The 20,647-nt window shown below is 40.0% G+C and overlaps 3 protein-coding genes across 4 annotated transcripts; 2 read left to right on the plus strand and 1 right to left on the minus strand.

Moving 5' to 3' along the window:
• Positions 1-1,803: 1,803 nt before the first annotated feature.
• Positions 1,804-3,409, minus strand: pagr1 (PAXIP1 associated glutamate-rich protein 1). Of its 2 annotated transcripts, none has more exons than XM_058061940.1 (5): positions 3,087-3,409; positions 2,816-3,005; positions 2,382-2,712; positions 2,221-2,309; positions 1,804-2,151 (listed from the first exon to the last, which is right to left on the minus strand). In XM_058061940.1, exons 2-5 carry the CDS (start codon positions 2,982-2,984, stop codon positions 1,916-1,918), a joined length of 825 nt encoding a protein of 274 aa, XP_057917923.1. In that variant the 5' UTR covers positions 2,985-3,005; positions 3,087-3,409; the 3' UTR covers positions 1,804-1,915. The 2 variants fall into 2 exon arrangements, with proteins under 2 accessions (XP_057917923.1, XP_057917922.1); XM_058061939.1 differs by having other exon boundaries at positions 1,806-2,151; positions 3,168-3,409.
• A 199-nt stretch (positions 3,410-3,608) lies between these two features.
• kif22 (kinesin family member 22) lies at positions 3,609-12,281 on the plus strand. Its single transcript, XM_058061833.1, has 13 exons — positions 3,609-3,752; positions 3,939-4,141; positions 4,213-4,340; positions 6,632-6,783; positions 6,855-7,064; positions 7,570-7,960; positions 8,992-9,112; positions 9,293-9,413; positions 11,096-11,273; positions 11,366-11,460; positions 11,642-11,842; positions 11,941-12,000; positions 12,087-12,281. Exons 2-13 carry the CDS (start codon positions 3,954-3,956, stop codon positions 12,114-12,116), a joined length of 1,875 nt encoding a protein of 624 aa, XP_057917816.1. The 5' UTR covers positions 3,609-3,752; positions 3,939-3,953; the 3' UTR covers positions 12,117-12,281.
• Positions 12,282-13,663: 1,382 nt separating this feature from the next.
• On the plus strand, positions 13,664-20,452 carry prrt2 (proline-rich transmembrane protein 2). Its single transcript, XM_058061737.1, has 5 exons — positions 13,664-13,834; positions 14,215-14,517; positions 16,592-16,884; positions 16,955-17,084; positions 18,934-20,452. Exons 2-5 carry the CDS (start codon positions 14,277-14,279, stop codon positions 18,948-18,950), a joined length of 681 nt encoding a protein of 226 aa, XP_057917720.1. The 5' UTR covers positions 13,664-13,834; positions 14,215-14,276; the 3' UTR covers positions 18,951-20,452.
• The last annotated feature ends 195 nt before the right edge of the window (positions 20,453-20,647 follow it).

Raw genomic sequence — 20,647 nt, forward strand, 5'->3', positions numbered from 1 at the left:
GTCTCGTTCTTTTCTTTTTTCCTGTGTAGTGAGTCTCAGGTTCCACAGGAGGCCGCTGTAGGTCGATTGTTGGTGAGAGGAAAGAAGGACGTGGTGATGTCGGGATCATTCAAGCCAAACTCTTGGTTAAAGTAAATATGTACATTTGGCTTGAAAACTACAAGAATGGTGATTTACTTGAAATATATATATTTTTTTACATTTTTTAATTATTACAAAACGTCAAGCAGAAGGGGGGACAACTGCACAGAACACAAACTATAGGCGTGTACATGAAAAAAAAACCTAATCCACAATATTAAACTCAAAATGTTAACTATTCAAAGAGCACTGCAGCAAAGAATGATGGGAGATCATACTAGACGTATTTGGCATATCCTACTGCTTCCCTAATTGTGGCAAAGTTGTAAAAATTGTATAGCACTGCCGGTAACATCCTTGGTTCCAGACCCAGAGATGGTTGGCTCCATGCATCCTTAAGTTTTACTGAATGCAGCACTTGTTTGAAAACGTTTGGACACCCTTGCTTTACATTCTTTTGCCACTTTCTTGTGTTGTTTCCTGCTGAAATATACAAAGAAAAATTGCAAATTAACCCAAAATATTTTAATTAATTAAATTGATTTAATATTTTTTTAGTTAATTTAATTAATCATGCAGCATTGGTTTATATCGGGTCTCAAACACGCGGCCCGCGGGCCAAATGTAGCCCGCAGGACACTAGTTTGAGGCCCCCGCCTTGATATGAAAGTTTAATGTTAGTGCGGCCCGCGCAAGTTTGATATGGATGCTGTATGGTATCATGTACCCAGAAAAAATGATTACGTTTGATTAATGTTCATGTTAAAGGTTAAATAACTGTTAATAGTTATCCTCCCTATCCGTGTGGAAGTGGTAAGTTTTTGGCTATTTAAGTTTAAAGGAAATAACTTGAAGGCTACCGTTTAGGTCGCTAGCTCTCTAGTTTGCGAGTTAGCATGTGTCTCAAGACCCTGCAGTTGCGCAATATGTTGTAAATAAAAAGAGTATAAATGTGACTATAGTCGTGTTTTGTCATGTCTACAGGGCTCTAATAATGCTTTGTTCATTTTAATCTGAAAAAATAATTTGTCTACCCACCAACTATATGTGGTTTCTTAAGTTTTAATTATTTGCCGTTTTATTATTATTATTATATTTATTTATTTATTACTGATTGATTGATTTTCTTTATTCTTGATTTGTTTATTTATTTTTAATCTTATTTTGCGCAGAAAAATAAAAATTAAGATATTTGAGAACAGTGGAATGTTTTATCAGAGCTTTTATTGTACAAAATCGGAACCAAAGCACTGAAAAAGTTTGTATATTTTTCTGTTTTTAATAAATGCGTTTTTTTTTTTTTTTGGAAAACCTGATGCGGCCCAGCCTTGCCCAGACCCTAGCTCCAGTGGCCCCCAGGTAAATTGAGTTTGAGACCCCTGGTTTATATTAAATGCCTCATGTTACAGTTCACAATGCCACATGTCCAAAAAGGAGTAGGAAGAAGCAGAGCTTATTTAATCCCCTCTCCGTATCCCACCAATTACTAATACATATGTTCACTTCCTTCCTCAAGCTTTGTGCTTTCTTGGCGATGTCAGCGTTGTGTTTTGATGCTTTTAAGGATGTTCATTGTGGTGCCCCAAACATTTTGATGAATATTTGTGAACTGGTTAAATGTTTATTTGTTCACTACTGCTTTAAATGACCATTTTTGCCCAAATATGGTATCGTTTCTGATCTAGTTTTCACAACTATGTGACACCTAACAAATCAGCCGTCTTCTGTTAACATATTTATTATCATATTACAAAACAGACATAGAAAACATACAAAGATTGTTACATTAAAAAAATTCAAGTTTAGATTAGAAAAAGAGCCTTCTCAGTACTGTTCAGTATCTCCTCTGCCTCGGGGAGAAGATGGTGTTTGGGTTGCTGTCTCGCTCCCGTTCCTTGTCGCGCTCCTTTTGGCGGTTGGGTGACAGCGCCTCCTCCAGCTTCTTCTCGCTCTTGAAGAGATCTCGACCCGTGCGAAGGATGTGCTGCTCGATTTTACGGTGGCGTTTCATATCCGACAGCACCTTATCCAGCCTTGCTTCTCGTTTGACAGAGGAGCGAGCGGAGGAGCCTGTAGGCAGGGGTTTCAAAACAAATGTGTTAAAGTCGGATTATATGCAACGTGCGGTGGAATACACACCTGGTGTTCTGCGTCTGTTTATGAAAGAATTTTTGGGGGTGGCTTGCATTTGTTCCTCATCGAAATCAAACTCAGTTGGAGTTGGAGGCCTGGGAAGAAAACAAGTTGAGTTCACAATACTTGCAAATAAAAATGGCTCCAAAAGGATTCTTTATACTAACTTGCGTTCCCTCTCCTTCCTCTCCCTTTCCTGCTCTGCATCGTCATCATCATCCCTATCGGGTGAAGGGGTGCGTTCAGGCGTCGGCGGCCTCCTCGGAAGAGGCACGAAATTAAGCTCCAGCATCTCGCCTTTAGCCAGGATCTCATAGAGTCTCTTGATCTCGGCGGGAGGGGGCATCCAGTTATTGGGGTTCTCCATTTCCTCGTCGCTGTAGGCCAGCTCCCATTCGCCGTCCTTGTCTGTATCGTGCGTTAACTCTTTGTGAAGTGATGTGTCTGGTTGAGGTGCATCTATGTGTGCATCCCCTTCAAAGCCATCTGTGTCTGGTGCTGGAAAACAAGTAGAAAAGGGGAAATTAGAGAATAAAATGACATTAATATTACTGCACAACCATTGAATTTGATTTTTTTTTTTTTATCAGATTTGAATTACCTTTTTCATTCTTGCTTGCGGTGTCCTCTGCATCAGCTATCATCTCAGCATCCTGTTGCACTGCCTTTTCTTCTTCTTCTTTGCAGGCTTCATTTTTATTTTCCGCATCCTTTACTCCAAGAGCCTCAATGCCCTCACGTAGGGACGAATCTGTTGCCTCAGCCTGCATATTTCAATTCAATTTAAAAATCTGGGGAATAAGACGACAATAAAGATAAGTTAGAGCAGCTTTTGCATCTATAGGTACCATGCATGTAGTGGTACACATTACCAGAGATTAAATATCATTTCACCAGCTAATGTCAGGTCATCGTGTTATGGACTAAGAGTTACACTATTATGTTATTATTACCGAATGTATGTCGTCGGAGCTGTATACAGCGTTCCCGTCGCTGAAATGTTGAATAAAAGTTATCTTCCCCGGTGAATTAAATGACTGAAACTCTCCATGAGGCTAGCTTTGGATAATCAAACGACAGCACAGAGGTAAACATAGCGCCATTTTGACCGAATAATCCACCCGCGAGACTAAACATCATGTGGATTCTACAAATGTACCGCAGCGGTTCGTAAGGGTATTGGTGGAGATCTACTTCCGGTGCCACTTCCGGTGTGGGCGAGCTAGGAATCAGGTCGCAATATAATTGATTTAATTATTAACATTTTTTTTATTTTAAGATGTACTACGAGACACACATTCATACTTAATATTACAGTTCATGTCGTTAACATATTTATGCAAAAACTTGTGGCGTAATAGGAGTCTAGGTTTTGGCGGGTTCTGATTGGCTGGATGTTATTTCCGGTTTCGTGGCCGCCTTGTTTGAATTTTTTTTGGACTTCGAAGTCCGTAGGTCCTGCTCGACATTTTTATAAAATAAAATAGAATTTAGAACATTAGTAACGGTATTTTTCAGGTATTCTGTGTAGAACAAAGGTAAGTAACTTATATATAATTTGACATCTATACTGTGTTCGTAATATGTGGCATTTTGCACATATGCTTTAGCTTGTTCGTTAACGGATAGCTAAGTGTCGTCACTCAAACACATCCGGAGAGATGGCTCTTTGTTTTGTGTTACCTTTTTATTAAAATAAATTAATAACGTATGTCCCATGACAGGTAAAGAGCCAAACCATGGCTCAGCGTGTGGCAGTATCAGATAATGGAAGCAAGAAAGCCTCCCGGGTAAGAGTTGCTGTTCGTCTGCGGCCTTACATGGGCAAACAAGATGACAAAGGCGAGGGGCCTTGTGTTAGAGGGTTGGATTCACAGAACCTGGAGATCATCAACTGGAGGAATGCCACAGAAACTGTAAAATATCAGTAAGTGTTACTTTAAAAATACCAAATGACTGTCCAGAATTGTTTTTTTTAAATGCTGCAAAATGTTTCAGTTTTGATGTGTTCCATGGCGAGAATACGACGCAACAAGAGGTGTTTCTCTCATCGGTGAAGCCTATTCTGCCGCATGTTCTGAGAGGACAGAATGCAAGTGTGTTTGCCTATGGGCCAACAGGAGCCGGTATGTTGCTTGACTACATATTTAATAGGGATGCTCCAATCAGGGTTGTATGCTGCTGATTCCAATATCCATCATCCAGTAGGGGTGTGTATTGGCAACAATCTGGCGATACGATACGTATCACGATACTAGACTCACAATACGATATATCACGATACTGTTAACAAGGCGATATTTGTTTTGTTTTTCTTTTAGTTAAAGATTATTTCCTGGAAAAACTGAATAACACCAGTAATATGCACTTACTAAACACATTTTTATTCCATTTGAACAGTATGTTATGCTGTATCACAAACTTTTGCTGTATCACAAAGCTTTAAATTTACAAAAAAAAAAAACATAAACATTCATTCATTCATTTTCTACCGCTTTTCCTCACAAGGATCGCGGGGGTGCTGGAGCCTATCCCAGCTGTCTTTGGGTGAGAGGCGGGGTGCACCCTGGACTGGTGGCCAGCCAGCCAATCACAGGGCACATATAGACAAACAACCATTCACACTCACATTCATACCTATGGACAATTTGGAGTCGCCAATTAACCTAGCATGTTTTTGGAATGTGGGAGGAAACCGGAGTACCCGGAGAAAACCCACGCATGCACGGGGAGAACATGCAAACTCCACACAGAGATGGCCGAGGGTGGAATTGAAACCTGGTCTCCTAGCTGTGAGGTCTGCGCGCTAACCACTCCGCCGTGCCGCCCTTAGTTAAAGATTATTTCCTGTAAAAACTGAATTACACCAGCAATATGCACTTACTAAACACATTTTTATTCCATTAGAACAGTATGTTATGCTGTATCACAAACTTCCTCTGTAAAAAATTGTCGCATTTGGATAAATAAAGCTTTAAATTTACAAAAAAAACCATAAAAAACAAATAAATTCAATTATACCTCAAGATCCTGCTCAAATGTTCATTCTATTAGCTGTGAAAAAATGCAGAGGATACAGTCCCTGACTTATCCACCATCAGAACAGTATTTTTGTGGAACAAAGTAACTAACATCAGTAAAAAGTTCTTTTAGGATGCTTGAAATAACCATTATTTAACAAAATAGTGATATCAATTTGAAAAACAAAATACACAGTACACAGTACTACTTTTGTATTACACGCCCACCAGGTGGCCCAGATACAATGTCTCGCATAAAAAAAGTCACATTGTAACCCAAAATCCTCTCCTTAGTTTTACATGCCCTTTTCCAAAAAATGGTTAATTTGGGCAGAACCAAAACACATGTGAATGGAGGTATACATTTTTTTATAGTGATAATTTGTTACAAACATGAATTTGTGGAATTGAATATGGTTTAAAAATAATCCCATCAAAGTATTGCTGATTTTTTTTAATTGCACAGCATGATGAACAATATGCAACTTATGTATGTTTTTTTCTACCTAATTATGCATTTTTGCCCTTGTGCGACTTATACTCCAGTTCAACTTATGTATGTTTTTTTTTCCTGCCTAATTATGCATTTTTGCCCTTGTGCGACTTATACTCCAGTGCGACTTATGTATGTTTTTTTTCTGCCTAATTATGCATTTTTGGCCTTGTGCGACTTATACTCTAGTGCAACTTATGTATGTTTTTTTTTCTACTTAGTTATGCATTTTTGGCCTTGTGCGACTTATACGCCAGTGCGACTTATGCATGTTTTTTTTCTACCTAATTATGCATTTTTGGCCTTGTGCGACTTATACTCTGGAGCGACTTATGTATGTTTTTTTCTACCTAATTATGCATTTTTGGCTTTGTGCGATTGAAATGTGTCGTGTTTCCCGAATACTTTATTCGGGAAGGACACATTTTACAAACAGCATAGGTTTTGTCAATTTCTGCACACCCTACTTTGTGTAGAAATCCAAAAATGTGTCCACACTTCAGCCTTGTACGTCGCAGGGGCCGCTATTATGTGCTGGCATTCTGCCATGTTGAACTGTGTTTATGTGTGAGGACGTTTCACTCGTCAATCTCGTTCAACGTCCTTGCCTAATTGACTACGTAGTAAGTGCTGCCACATAACGATCGGAGGTTTAAATTCAAATCAGCAATGAACCTTTGGCGTGCCTAAACATATCCATATCATACTTTTTAATATCAATACAGTATCGTGGAACGAAGTATCGCAGTATTTCGCCGAAACAATATTTTCTAACACCCCTATCATCCATGAGTGAGATGGGCTGAGTGGCCCATTCATGATGAGTGCTATTGGCATTTAAATTGTACACTACATTATTTACCAAGCAGATCTCCACTCTGTGGCCATTGCCCTTTTTTTTAAGGCAAGACACACACCATGATGGGAAGTTCAGAGCAACCGGGCATGATTCCCCGCGCCGTTGGTGAGATCTTCCATCTAGTCAATGACCAGGATGAGAACGATGGATGGGACTACACCGTCGGCATGTCTTATTTAGAGATTTACAACGAGAAGGTATCTGGAACTTTTCTCGAATTGATTTTAAACTCCTGTGCTTTGTTTTTAATCATGTTTCAATCCCTCAGGTGCTAGATCTTTTATCACCGAGTTCCCAGGATTTGCCGATACGACAGGACAAGGACAAGAACATCCTCATACCCGGCCTCACTCACACGACAATCTCGTCGTTTGCGGATTTCGACCGCCAATTTGTTCCTGCCAGTCTTAATCGTACCACAGCGTCGACAAAACTGAACCAGCGCTCCAGCCGTAGCCATGCTATCCTCCTCATAAAGGTTTGCCCTGTGTGTGTGTGGGGGGGTGCGTGCGTGCATCTGTGTAGCATCTGCGTAGCGTGCGTGTAGCATCTGCGTAGCGTGCGTGTAGCATCTGCGTAGCGCGCGTGTAGCATCTGCGTAGCGCGCGTGTAGCATCTGCGTAGCGCGCGTGTAGCATCTGCGTAGCAGCATCTGCGTAGCAGCATCTGCGTAGCAGCATCTGCGTAGCAGCATCTGCGTAGCAGCATCTGCGTAGCAGCATCTGCGTAGCAGCATCTGTGTAGCAGCATCTGCTAGAAACCTAGAACAGCAAGCATCTAAACAGGTCTTGTCCTCTGTGCAGTAGACCAGGATTTGGTACCTGATGCTAAAATCAATCCTCTCTTGCAACTCTCCCGCTAGCAACTGCTGGGCTTTCTGGGATTTTTCTTGGATAGGTACAAACAGGTTTCACCTGTCCCCACCCCCACCCCTGAAATCTCTTTGTCTCGTCCTACATGCCTGACCTTTTTGATCCATGCAGGTGGTGCGGACTCAACGAGCCCTCGCGACCCGCCAACAAACGGGCAAGCTCTACCTGGTGGACCTGGCTGGCTCCGAGGACAACCGTCGCACCGGCAACCAGGGCATCCGCCTGAAAGAAAGCGGCGCCATCAACCTGTCTCTCTTCACTCTCAACAAAGTGGTGGACTCCCTCAACTCGGGCGCGTCTGTGCGTGTGCCCTACAGAGACAGTAAACTGACGCGCCTGCTTCAGGACTCCCTGGGGGGCTCGGCTCACTCTGTCATGATCACCAACATTGCCCCGGAGTACAAGTACTACTTCGATACCTTCAGCACGCTCAACTTTGCAGCCAAGTCCAAGCTCATCGTAAACAAGCCTTTCACGTGTGAAACGGTGGCTGTGCAGCCAGGTGAGTCCATATCACTCTTTATTCATCACATGCATATTAACATGCACCCGGAGCATAACAGCTGTGATTGACAGATTACATCATGTTTTACATTTCATTTTATAAGGTACAGTAGGCCCCCAGCTATTCGTCAGGGTTCCGCATTCACCCCCTTGTGGATTCTCTTTAATTGTAAATAATTTGGATTCTTTTAATGTAACTTAAATAGAAACTGGGCTTGTATGTCGGTCGAGTGATTAGCACGCAGGCTTCACAGCTAGCAGACCCGAGTTCAATGCCACCCTTGGCTAGCTCTGTGTGGAGTTTGCATGTTCTCCCCGTCCATGCAAGGATTTTCTCCGGTTTCCTCCCACATTCCAAAAACATGCTAGATTAATTTGCGGCTCCAAATTGTCCATAGGTATGAATGTGAGTGTGAATGGTTGTTTGTCTATATGTGCCCTGTGATTGGCTGGCCACCAGTCCATGGTGTACCCTGCCTCTCGCCTGACAGGTGGGATAGGCTCCAGCACCCCCCGCAACCCTCGTGAGGATAAGCGGTAGAAAATGAATGAATGAATGAATAGAAACTACTGTAGTTGTAGACTGCAGATTGAAAAAGAATCCAGAAGAGGGCGCTGTCTTTCCAGTCATTTGAATTCATGTAGTATGGAAGATGTACATTGTATACTAATTGTTCCTTAATATGTAAAATTCAATTTAAAATCAGTTTTGTAACTGTGAGAGGTACATTTTCAATATCAAGTGCTTTTTATTAGATAATATTTGCTTTCTTACAGATATAACAGTATACAGATATTGCCCAGCACTTCATTTCTGATATTTATACTGATACTAGATTATAGTCAGCAGTTCTTCCCTTCTTTCTGAATAGTACTGATTGGAGGAACCATTCACATTTGCTGTTCCTCTAATCAGGCACTGCAATGCGGCCCCAAAGGATCCAAGTCACATTTCTAGACAAATCCCCCCCATGCACATACAGGTCTTGCTCTTGTGTGCTGCATACTAAATAAAACCTTCATCTCCAGTGAAGCGGGCCAGAGAGGAGCACGAGGCAGGGGGTTCTGGCACCGTGCCCCACAAAAAGAAGCAGAGGGAGGAGAAGAAAGCGGAGCAGGATGCCTCCTCGCCTTCATCTCATGTCTACAGGTGGAAAAGCTGGTGTAGAACAAGATGTATTTACGTTTTGTAATGTTCTACCAAGACTTGCACAAAGCAACCATCTGCAGCTGTTGTGATCTCCCATCATGCTTTGCCTTCATGCCATCTGTTAGCATTGGGCACACAACAGTCTCTTCATCGTTTCTGCTTGTCTCTTCCGTCCCTCAGCCTCTCCGAGCCATCAGTGATGGACAGGCTGGTTGCTTTGGAAAAGCTGATGATGAACTGCCAGGATAAAGACAGTGTAAATATGTTAAAGCACGTCGCCCAGTCTCGCAAGGAGATCCAGGTAAGAGGATCTTCCAAAACAAATCCGGTATACATTTATTTTTTAATACTTTATTTTTTCAATTTTTTTTACAAAACGTCAACATTAATACAAACAAACTCCTCAGTCCTCAATCTATGTGTTAATAGGTCAATATTATGTATTGTGTTCATCACACAAAGCCAGTCCTCCAGTACCGAGGGTCTTGGATTAAGCCATTTTTTAGCTAATGGCTTTTTTTTTTTTTACACGCTACCAACATGATTTTATATAAATACCTATCTTCCCTTAACATGAGGTATCCCACCAGGTGGCCCAGATACAATGTCTCTCATGAAAAAGTCACATTGTAACCCCAAATCCTCTCCATGGTTTTACATGCCCTCTTCCAAAAATTTGTTTTTGGGCAGAACCAAAACACATGTGAATGGGGGTATACATTTTTTATAATGATATTTTGTTACAAACGTGAATTTGTGGAATTGAATATGGTTTAAAAAGAATCCCACCAAAGTATTGCTGAATTTTTTTAATTGCACACCATGAGGACCAATATTGATTTTTTTTTAAACTAATCTCTGAGTCGGGTCACTAATCCAATAAAAGATCAAATAGGGGGGGGGAAATAACCTTGCGAAAAAAATTTTATCGATAGGACTAATCTTTTAACATGGTTACAGATCAATTTATGGGGTGATTGAAAATACTGTATTTTCCAGGCTATAAGTCACACTTTTTTTTATAGGTTGGCTATTCCTGCGACTTATACTCCAGAGTGACTTATAAATGAAAAAACTGTTTATGTTACATAAACACTGGACACCTTTTCTGTTTGTTTATTTTTATTGTAGCTGAATAACCATTGTGTTAGCATATCTTACATCTATTCAGCCTGTTCTCTATTCTTTATTCTCTATTCCTTATGTTAGAACTTGCCTTCCAAGAGGACGTAATGTCTGTTTTGGTCAAGTAGTTTGGAAAATAAATTACCCATAAAAAATGCGACTTATACTCCAGTGCGACTTATGTATGTTTTTTTCTACCTAGTTATGCATTTTTGGCTTTGTGCAACTTATACTCCAGTGCGACTTATGTATGTTTTTTTCTACCGAATTATGCATTTTTGGCCTTGTGCAACTTATACTCCGTAGCAACTTATGTATGTTTTTTTCTACTTAATTATGCTTTTTTGGTCTTGTGCGACTTATGTATGTTTTTTTTCTACATAATTATGCATTTTTGGCCTTGTGCGACTTATGTACGTATGTTTTTTTCTACCTAATTATGTATTTTTGGCCTTGTGCAACTTATACTCCAGTGCGACTTATGTATGTTTTTTTCTACCTATTGATGCATTTTTTGCCTTGTGCGACTTATGTATGTTTTTGTCTACCTAATTATGCATTTTCGGCCTTGCGTGACTTATGTATGTTTTTTTCTACCCAATTATGTATTTTTGGCCTTGTGCAACTAATACTCCAGTGCGACTTATGTATGTTTTTTTTTTTCTACCTAATTATGCATTTTTGGCCTTGTGCGACTTATACTCCGGAGCAACTTATAGTCCAGAAAATATGGTATATCACAAACTAGTCTCTTCAACACAATAGTAATTTATTGTGGGTCCACTGTATGAACAACCAGCAGTTAAAGTGCCACTTCCTATGCGAGCTCCCAGCAATGTGTTCTACTTACTCATCCAGGAGCTTAAAGAAAAGCAGAAGGAGTTCGAGAGCAAGACCATGCTGTTGAGTCAGCTGGCTAAACAAAACTCCACACGTCCAGAGGCGGCTTTCAGGACTAACGAGGCTCCTTTGCAGCCAAAACCAGGCACCGTCTCAAAAGTCAATAAGAAGCAGGCCGTGGTGCAACCTCTGCAGGGTCGGTCCAATAACATCTTCTAGTTTGCTCACCAAGTAAATTGGCTAATGTGATTTAGAATTTAACCCCAATGTGTTCTCCTTCCTTTGCAGTGTCTCAGCTCCAGCCTCTAAATCAGCTCGCAGTGATCAGGAAACCGTCTGTCTGCATCAAGAAAGCGGGCAAGATGCTCCCAGATCACATGGAGGTCAGAAACCAGACTATCTCAAATTAGATTTCGACCTTATCAACCATCCTTTCAGCAGCAGTAAAGATGGAAGACACAAAATTGACAGCGTTGTTAAAGATAAAATTGTTACAGAACTGCATTTATTTAGTCGCAATGAAGTTCTAGACCAGTTCTAGACAAGTTCTTCTCTTCTCCCAAGCTCCCGGGTGATAAAGAAAACATCATGCTGAAGGCCTGGGAGTCCCAGCTAGACGTGTGCATCCTGGAACAGTCCAGACAGAAGATCCTGCACATCCTCAACACGGGTTCCGTCAAAGAGCTAAAAGGCCTGCAGCAGATCGGCGACAAGAAGGCCAAGCTCATCCTGGGCTGGAGGGAGATCCACGGCGTCTTCCACAAGGTGATGTAAAAGAATGTTTCAAAAAAAGCAAAACAGACCCAAATAATGTGAATGAAGTCATCCATAATTGTTCCTGTTTGACTTCTGTCATTATGCAGCTGGAAGATTTATGTAAAGTTGAAGGTATGACAGAAAAGAGATTTTCCTCCTTTATGAAGGTAAGTTGTTGTATTGTAACGTGCTGGTGTACCTAATGAAGTGGCCTGGCAGTGATATTGTTTGTCCTTGGTCTCTTTCTTTCCAGGCAAACATCTTAAGTGCGATTGGAAAGTGATCTTTTTATTTTTTTAAGCCTCTCCCATGTAAATAACCTACAAATGTTTTTTTTCGCTAAGATAAGCTTAATTTTTAATTTTTGTTCTATTGTTGTAGTTCCCCATGTACTCCAGAAGATGGTGCCTTCCTCTTCTTTATTTCCATTAAACCCCTCCTGTCCTGACTCCTTTGTTGTTTTGTTTTGTTAATGAGATGCATCTTTACACAGCTTGTGACGTGTGTGACGTTGATGATAATTCCGCCTGTCTGTCATATAATTATGTTTATTAATCAAGTTCTGTGGTCAGTTATATGAACAAAGGGAGGAAATGTGATGGCAATCTTTATGTTTTGACATTTAGGCCATTTGATAACAAAATAATGCAGTATTTCTGCTCACATAATACATTCATGTCAGACTGATTTGCTGGAAGAACAAAATGCTTTGTTGGACTATTTGCTTGATGCCGGAAGCCCTTCTGTCGGCAAAAACGAGTTAGTCCAATGGTGTTTGTACGTCAGCAGGTTCTGAGTAACCTAAAATATGACCTTGCTCTTTGCAGAATATGATAAAATATACATTTGTCATCAGGTGCTTTTCTTCTCTAGACTGATGCCAATGTATAAAGTAAGTTTTATACCAGAGTAGCTTCTTTTTGTCAAAATATTCATAATAATTATATATACATGATGTGTATAAAATATTTTTAAATATTTAATTTATATAATATATATTATATAATTATCAATATATAAATAAAATAATATATAAATATTATATATAATAATATACATAAAATAAAATCTATTTTTATATTTTATTTTTTTAATATATTTTTTAAACCATTTTTTTAATTATATATACACGATGTGTATAAAAAAATTAAATATTTAATTTATATATTATAAATAATATATATAATAATTATATATAATATACATAAAATAATAAAAAATATATCTATTTTGTATATATATTTTAAACAAAAATATTTTTTAATTATATATATACACGGTGTGTATAAAATATTTTTAAATATTTAATTTATATATTGTATATAAATAAAATAATATATAATTTATTTAATTTATATAATATATATTATAATATATAATTATTAATATATGAATAAAATAATATATAATAATTATATGTAATATATAATAATATACATTAAATAATAAAATATATCTTTATATTTTATATATATTTTTTATATTTTTGTTTAAACAAAAAATATTTTTATAATTATATATACACTGTGTATAAATTATTTTTAAATATTTAATTTGTATAATATATATAAATAAATTGATAATAATAATATATAATAATATATTATTTATAATATAAATATAATAATAAATAAAATATATCTTTTTTTAAAACAATAATAAATAATATATAATAATATAATATATTATTATATAATAATATATTATATTATTTATAATATAAATATAATAAATAAAATATATATTTAAAAAAAAAAACAAACAATCGTCAGCTTTCACTTTTCATCTCACGCACACACCCCCTCTTCCTCATCTCCGGCCCGCCCTGCATCCTCCATATGTCCATCCTCATCCTCTCGCTCTCGAACTCGTCCACACAGACACGCATGCCCTCCTCTCGGATCCACACAAACAACAACGAAGCCATTTTTGTGTTGCTAAAAAGAGGGATGTTGTCATTAGACACGCTGTGTTGACGAGTCGCCGGATTCAATACGAAAGGTCAGTTTCTTCTCTTTTTCGACACGTTTTAACATCGTTTTGTTGAAACAATCCATTTTCTTATATTTACAAACAAAAAAAACGTACAATACGGCTAATGTTTATGCTTCTCCGCAGTACATTGAAAGCTAAGCTAATTAGTGTGGTTTGTTCCTTTGTCCCTCCCACCCCCCACTCCCCCATTACTGCTTTGTCCTTTATTGTGTTGTTCACCACAAGGCTGTTAGTGTGTACACATGTTGTGTACTCATGTTGTGTACACACCTGCACTCCTCTTAGTTGCTTTTATCACATACACTATGAGTGTTATTCATCATTTGTCGCCATGGTGATACCAGTAAGGATGTTTTCATTCTAATCCCACCTCCTCTCTTCCTTAGGTGCAACCAGCAAAGCATTGTGGGTGTATTCATTAGAATTTTGGGAATAGGCGTGATCCTCTATGGATGTCAACATGATGACCGGATCGTCTCCGTCTGTTTGGCCCGGAGAGGAGCGACCATCCTTGCTGGATCAGGAGGACCCGGAGCTGAGCCATGCCTCCATCGCAATGCCGTGCCCCCCCCTCGGAGTCGGGGAGCAGCTCCTGTGTGGCGGAGGCAGCGGTAACCCGGTCGACATCAAGCCACCTCGCAGCATCTCCAAAGGCGAGCTCGTTATCGTAATTAATGAGAAGCTGAAAAGTAAGTCACAGAAAAACATTACAATGATATGATTTGTTATGATGTGTGTTATATTTTGAATAACATACTGTATTGCAATTTGGGGGGGGCATTTAGTACTTGGGCCTTCCATGGGGACTCGACCGGCTTGAATTAGTTCCTTCACTCCAATGTTAAAGATGCCATCTTTTTTTTTTCAACAAATCTTTATTTGTCTTTGTTAGCATGTTAGCATTTAAGCCAATTTGCTCATGTCTAAAGGCAAATACATTGTATGATGTGGGGACACTATGGGACTGCCGCAAACTGTATGGGACCTGAAGCCCCTCTTGCTAGGTGCTAGCATGGTAGCCGTTAGCATGTTAGCATTTAAGCTAATTTACTCATGGCTAAAGGTAAATACACACATGGCATGATGTAGGGAGGTTATAGGACAACTTTGGCACTTTCTAAACTTGAGACTCTTGCTAGTTGCTAGCATGGTAGCCGTTAGCATGTTAGCATTTAAGCTAATTTACTCTACTTTATGTCTAAAGGCAAATACACACATGGCATGATGTAGGGATGTTATAGGACAACCTTGGCACTTTCTAAACCTGAGACTCTCTTGCTAGGTGCTAGCATGATGACTGTTAGCATGTTACCTTTTTAGCTAATTTACTCATGGCTAAAGGTAAATGCACACATGGCATGATGTAGGGATGTTATAGGACAACTTTGGCACTTTCTAAACTTGAGGCTCTCTTGCTAGGTGCTAGCATAATGACTGTTAGCATGTTACCTTTTTAGCTAATTTACTCATGGCTAAAGGTAAATGCACACATGACATGATGTAGGGATGTTATTGGACAACTTTGGCACTTTCTAACCTAGTTTGCACACCCCTGTGCTAGGGCAACTAACCATTGTTTTAATAACCAATTGGTTGATTGGCAACTCCAAATTGTCCATAGGTATGAATGTGAGTGTGAATGGTTGTTTGTCAGACAGCTGGGATAGGCTCCAGCACCCCCGCGACCCTTGTGAGGATAAGCGGTAGAAAATGAATGAATGAATGAATGAATGTTTTAAGGAGGCTGCATGGCAGACAAGTGGTTAGCGCACAGACCTCACAGCTAGGAGACCAGAGTTCAATTCCACCCTCGACCATCTCTGTGTGGAGTTTGCATGTTCTCCCCGTGCATGCGTGGGTTTTCTCCGGGTACTCCGGTTTCCTCCCACATTCCAAAAACATGCTAGGTTAATTGGCGACTCCAAATTGTCCATAGGTATGAATGTGAGTGTGAATGGTTGTTTGTCTATATGTGCCCTGTGATTGGCTGGCCACCAGTCCAGGGTGTACCCCGCCTCTCGCCCGAAGACAGCTGGGATAGGCTCCAGCACCCCTCTGCGACCTTCGTGAGGATAAGCGGTAGAAAATGAATGAATGAGCTGCAAAATGTTAGGTATAAATAATATAAAATGTCATAAAATGTCATAAAATATAATAATAATATAAAATAATTAAAAAATGATAAATAAATGTATTTTTATTTATAGCATTTTTTTCTGTTTTTTTTTATTTTATTTTGTGAAAGCAAACTCTTCTACCACTGTAACTGCTAAATTGTCTATATGTGCCCTGTGATTGGCTGGCCACCAGTCCAGGGTGTACCCCGCCTCTCGCCCGAAGAGAGCTGGGATAGGCTCCAGCATCAGTGTGTATGTATGATAAAAGTTGTGCATAAATGTACACATTTCTTTACGCATAAGTACAAATAGATAATTATCCATTTGTATGATGAATGATGAAGAAAATATAAAAAATATAAATATAATTAAAATTAAAAAATATGATTTAAAATGAAACATTTAATTATAAGTAAATTACATGTACTCACGATAGAGATGTTAATTAGTGTTGATGGTTAGATGATTAGATTAGATGTTAATGGTCAGCCATTGTGGGTGTAACTTGGCTTGTTGAACAGGTTCCTACTGATCACCCAATCACAGCTCTTTATAGTGAGCATGTGACATGGATCACCATATTCATGTAACATACGAGAAGAATGAGTCCCCAACATGTCGTGCTTTTGCACACCCCCCCCGTCAGGTAACGGTGCCCACACGTCGGAGAGCACCTCCTCCCCCGTCATCTCCTCGCCACCCAGACGGCAACACTCCATCTCCTACCCCCATCAGGGCAAGACCAGGAAGGGCAGTCGGGCAGGCTCCATCGGCTACACCGCCTTCTCCCCCAGGCCGTCGTTGTCACGCCACTCCAGCATCGCCACCAACCCCCCGTTGGACCGTACCAAGGTGAAAGACTACCTCCTGCTCTCCGTGCTGGCTTGCTTCTGCCCCGTGTGGCCCATCAACATTGTGGGATTTGTGTACTCCATCATGGTGAGAACACTTCTCGTATGTGCCTGGTGGGGTACATGGTGGTGGTCTAATATCTCTCTTAATTACGCAGTCTAAAAACAGTCTTGAGCAAGGCAACCTGGACGGCGCTGTGCGTCTGGGCCGCGTGGCGAAGATGCTGTCCGTGGTCTCCCTGGTGGGAGGGACCATCATTATCATCGCCTGCATTGTCAACCTGGCCAGTGAGTGTCCCAAATCTGACCTTTAACCTCCTTTCTTTACCTCCTTTTCACCTGAAAAGCTGCTACCCTCGTCTCTACCTCCAAAAATAGTTGATTCCGATCTCAACTGTGATCACGCTTCTTCTTAATATGGGATCATCTCATTTTCATTCTAATCTAACATATTTGTCCTCTTGCACGACCCACTGCTGTAAACTACTGCATGTGTGTGTGTGTGTGTGTGTGTGTGTGTGTTGTATGCCTTGTTGTCTTTCTGTCCTTGTATCATATTCTATGTTGTATGTTCTTGTACTTATAAATAATAAAGGCATTCTCATGACAGTGATGCGTTCACTTGTAAAATAGAACACACTTACAGACCTCCGCCAAGGCAAAGTAATCCTAAATTGCATGTTACAACCACTTCCTGTCAATAGGACTAAAAGGACATTTAATGCCGTGTTCGGCATCGAACTTTCTATATAATCTACCTTGGTGGACGTTGTTATGTTTCGTACCTGAAGGCCTCAAATATCTATTCAAATATCATATCTCTGCTTCTTAGTGCTCATTAAGGCCGGGACAATACAAATGTCATTCATTCATTCATTTTCTACCGCTTATCCTCACAAGGGTCGCGGGGGTGCTGGAGCCTATCCCAGCTGTCTTCGAGTGAGAGGCGGGGTACACCCTGGACTGGTCGCCAGCCAATCACAGGGCACATATAGACAAACAACCATTCACACTCACATTCATACCACTTACTGAGTCTCGCATAGTAGTTGGTTAATATTCTGCATCATACATTGGTAGTGTATTGTCTGGTTGATGCAGCACAATACTCTTATTATTTTTATTCATTCATTCATTCATTTTCACGAGTGTCGTGGGGGTGCTGGAGCCTATCCCAGCTGTATTCGGGCGAGAAGCGGGGTACACCCTGGACTGGTGGCCAGCCAGCCAATCACAGGGCACATATAGACAAACAACCATTCACACTCACATTCATACCTATGGACAATTTGGAGTCGCCAATTAACCTAGCATGTTTTTGGAATGTGGGAGGAAACCGGAGTACCCGGAGAAAACCCACGCATGCACGGGGAGAACATGCAAACTCCACACAGAGATGGCCAAGGGTGGAATTGAATTCGGGTCTCCTAGCTGTGAGGCCTGTGCGCTAACCACTCAACCACTGTGCAGCCTCAATAAAATTGTATTTCATCCAATTATCTCTGATGGATAAATTGGGGAAAATATATATGCACCCAAAATAATAGAAAACCCCTAGAAATGTTAAAAATATATATTATTAAAAATATTTTAAAATACCCCCCCCCAAAAAAAATGTGATAATGTGTAAAAAAAATCTGCATTAATTATAAATATTATTGAATTATAATTATTTTATTATTTATTATTTTTATATTTATTAATTATAATTATTTTATTATATAAATATAAAAAAAATCTTTATAATTATTCATGTTTTTTTCACTGCATAATACATAACATATATTGTATATATAATACACATACTCACTGTACCTACAACATTAAATGCGCATCGTGGAAAATGGAATCTAATCTAATAATCACAACAATTTTTTTCTGTTTTTTGTCGCATCGTACTTTCTACAAGCTTTCTCTTCTTTAATCACATGAATATTGTCATGTCTTGTACATATTTTTCCCCATTGATTATCACATAATTATCACAATCATCATGCTACCTTCCTGTGTGTGCTTGTGTGTCCTTTGTGTGGTTATTGTGGTTAAAATACACACATTTTTTGACAGTATACTTCCATACCTGTGGAGTTGCACAACAGCACTTTTAACTAATAACGCTTCCTTTTGCTTTTTTTAGTCAATGTGAAAACCTGACTTTTCATCCCGGGATAAAACGGGATAAGGCAGCTGCATCCCGACTGGCCCTCCCCTGCACCGCCTGTCTTTTTCCCACCTTAGTTGTTACCTGGATGTGTGACTTTAAGAAAATACTCAAAACGCAGCCACTGATATCTATATTCTTTTTTTTTTGCTCATGGAAATGTTATGCAAAATGCTGCTGAGTCACAAAAAAAGGGGGGGGGGGGCGGAAAGGCGGGGTGGGGAGGTTAAGTCTTGAAGGAGGATGGAGACAGACTGGTCTCTTTTTCTGGACGTGGACTCAAAGCCGACAAGGAGAATCCTTTTCACTGCATCCAACACGCCGTCATCTCAAATCCCCCACTGAGATACTCCACCAGCCCCCCCCCCACCTCCTCCCCCTTTCATCCTTTTCGGAGAAACGCTCTCTATCACCTTGTTGAGACTGCCGTTCTCCTGCCTGAGGATGAAAGAGAAGCTTACAGAGGAGAAGCCACGGATGGTAAAAATGGATTACGGAAGAAACATGTGCCAAAAACTAATGGGGGTTCGTGGGTGGGGGGGTGGGGGGTGTTTTTTTTTTTTTAAATCCCAAGCCTCAATCGTTACAGGGTGAGAAGATGCCACAACGTTCCCAAAGCTCTCATCATCCAAGCACTGTGAGTCCTAGGAAGGAAACTGTAGCAACAGGACACAACATTAGGTACACCGAAAACGACACCCAAAGCAAGAATTGCATCATGTTTAATATTGTGGTTGTGGGCTTTTCCTGGGATTGTGGTTTTGGTTGCTTATGAGAGGTGAGGCGCGGAGGCGCAGAGGCGCCCCAGGAGTGGTATAGGATGTAATTGAACGTGAAAATTTGGGGGATTTAACGTTCAAAATTTGGCAGTCACGGGGCGGCCTACAGGTTTTTTGATATGTGTGTGTGTGTGTGTGTGTGTGCATGTGTGTGTGTGTGTGTGAGAAACAAAAGCTGCAGTAAAAGTCATGGCTTCTGTTTTGATGCTGCTGCTCGGTGACAAGGTAGCGCTTTTTATGAATTAAAAAACACCCTGGAGGCGGGGGGGGGGGGGGTTGTCTGTTAACCAAACCTGCACTAGCTTTGCTGTGGATTTCTACCAGCTGCTCCCGTGTGCCCTGTTTGAGATCTTTACTTGTGATTCTCACTGTGATCCCCAAACAACAATAACAGGCTCTTTTTTCTTCTAATGTATATTTCAATATTTCAACTAGTAATCATGAGTTGATGTATTCTACTGATATAATAATAATCCTCAATATGGTGACATATGAGTTCAGTAGTTGATCTGATGTAGACACACAGGCCTTCCTTTTAGCACCCGGGCTATTCTATTATTCTATTATTATTATTGTTATGATGATGATTATGATTATATTTGTGGTGAAAGGCATGCTATGGGTTTTTAATTCATGTATAAACCATATGAGTTAGCACTTTGGATATTGTATTTCTGCAGTACATTTATAATAAAGACACAATGCATGCAGTGTGATTTTTTTTTTAGATGAATTATTTATGTGTTAAATATCCTTTTTGTGTGCATTGATGTTGCTGTGATGGCTGCACGGAGGTTGTGTGGTTAGCGTGCAGACCTCACAGCTAGGGTTCAATTCCACCCTCTGCGAGTTCTCCCCCGTGCATGCGTGGGTTTTCTTCGGGTATTCCGGTTTCCTCCCACATTCCAAAA

This window comes from Doryrhamphus excisus, chromosome 22 (genome assembly GCF_030265055.1).
Source record: "Doryrhamphus excisus isolate RoL2022-K1 chromosome 22, RoL_Dexc_1.0, whole genome shotgun sequence".
NCBI classification, from domain to species: Eukaryota; Metazoa; Chordata; class Actinopteri; order Syngnathiformes; family Syngnathidae; genus Doryrhamphus; species Doryrhamphus excisus.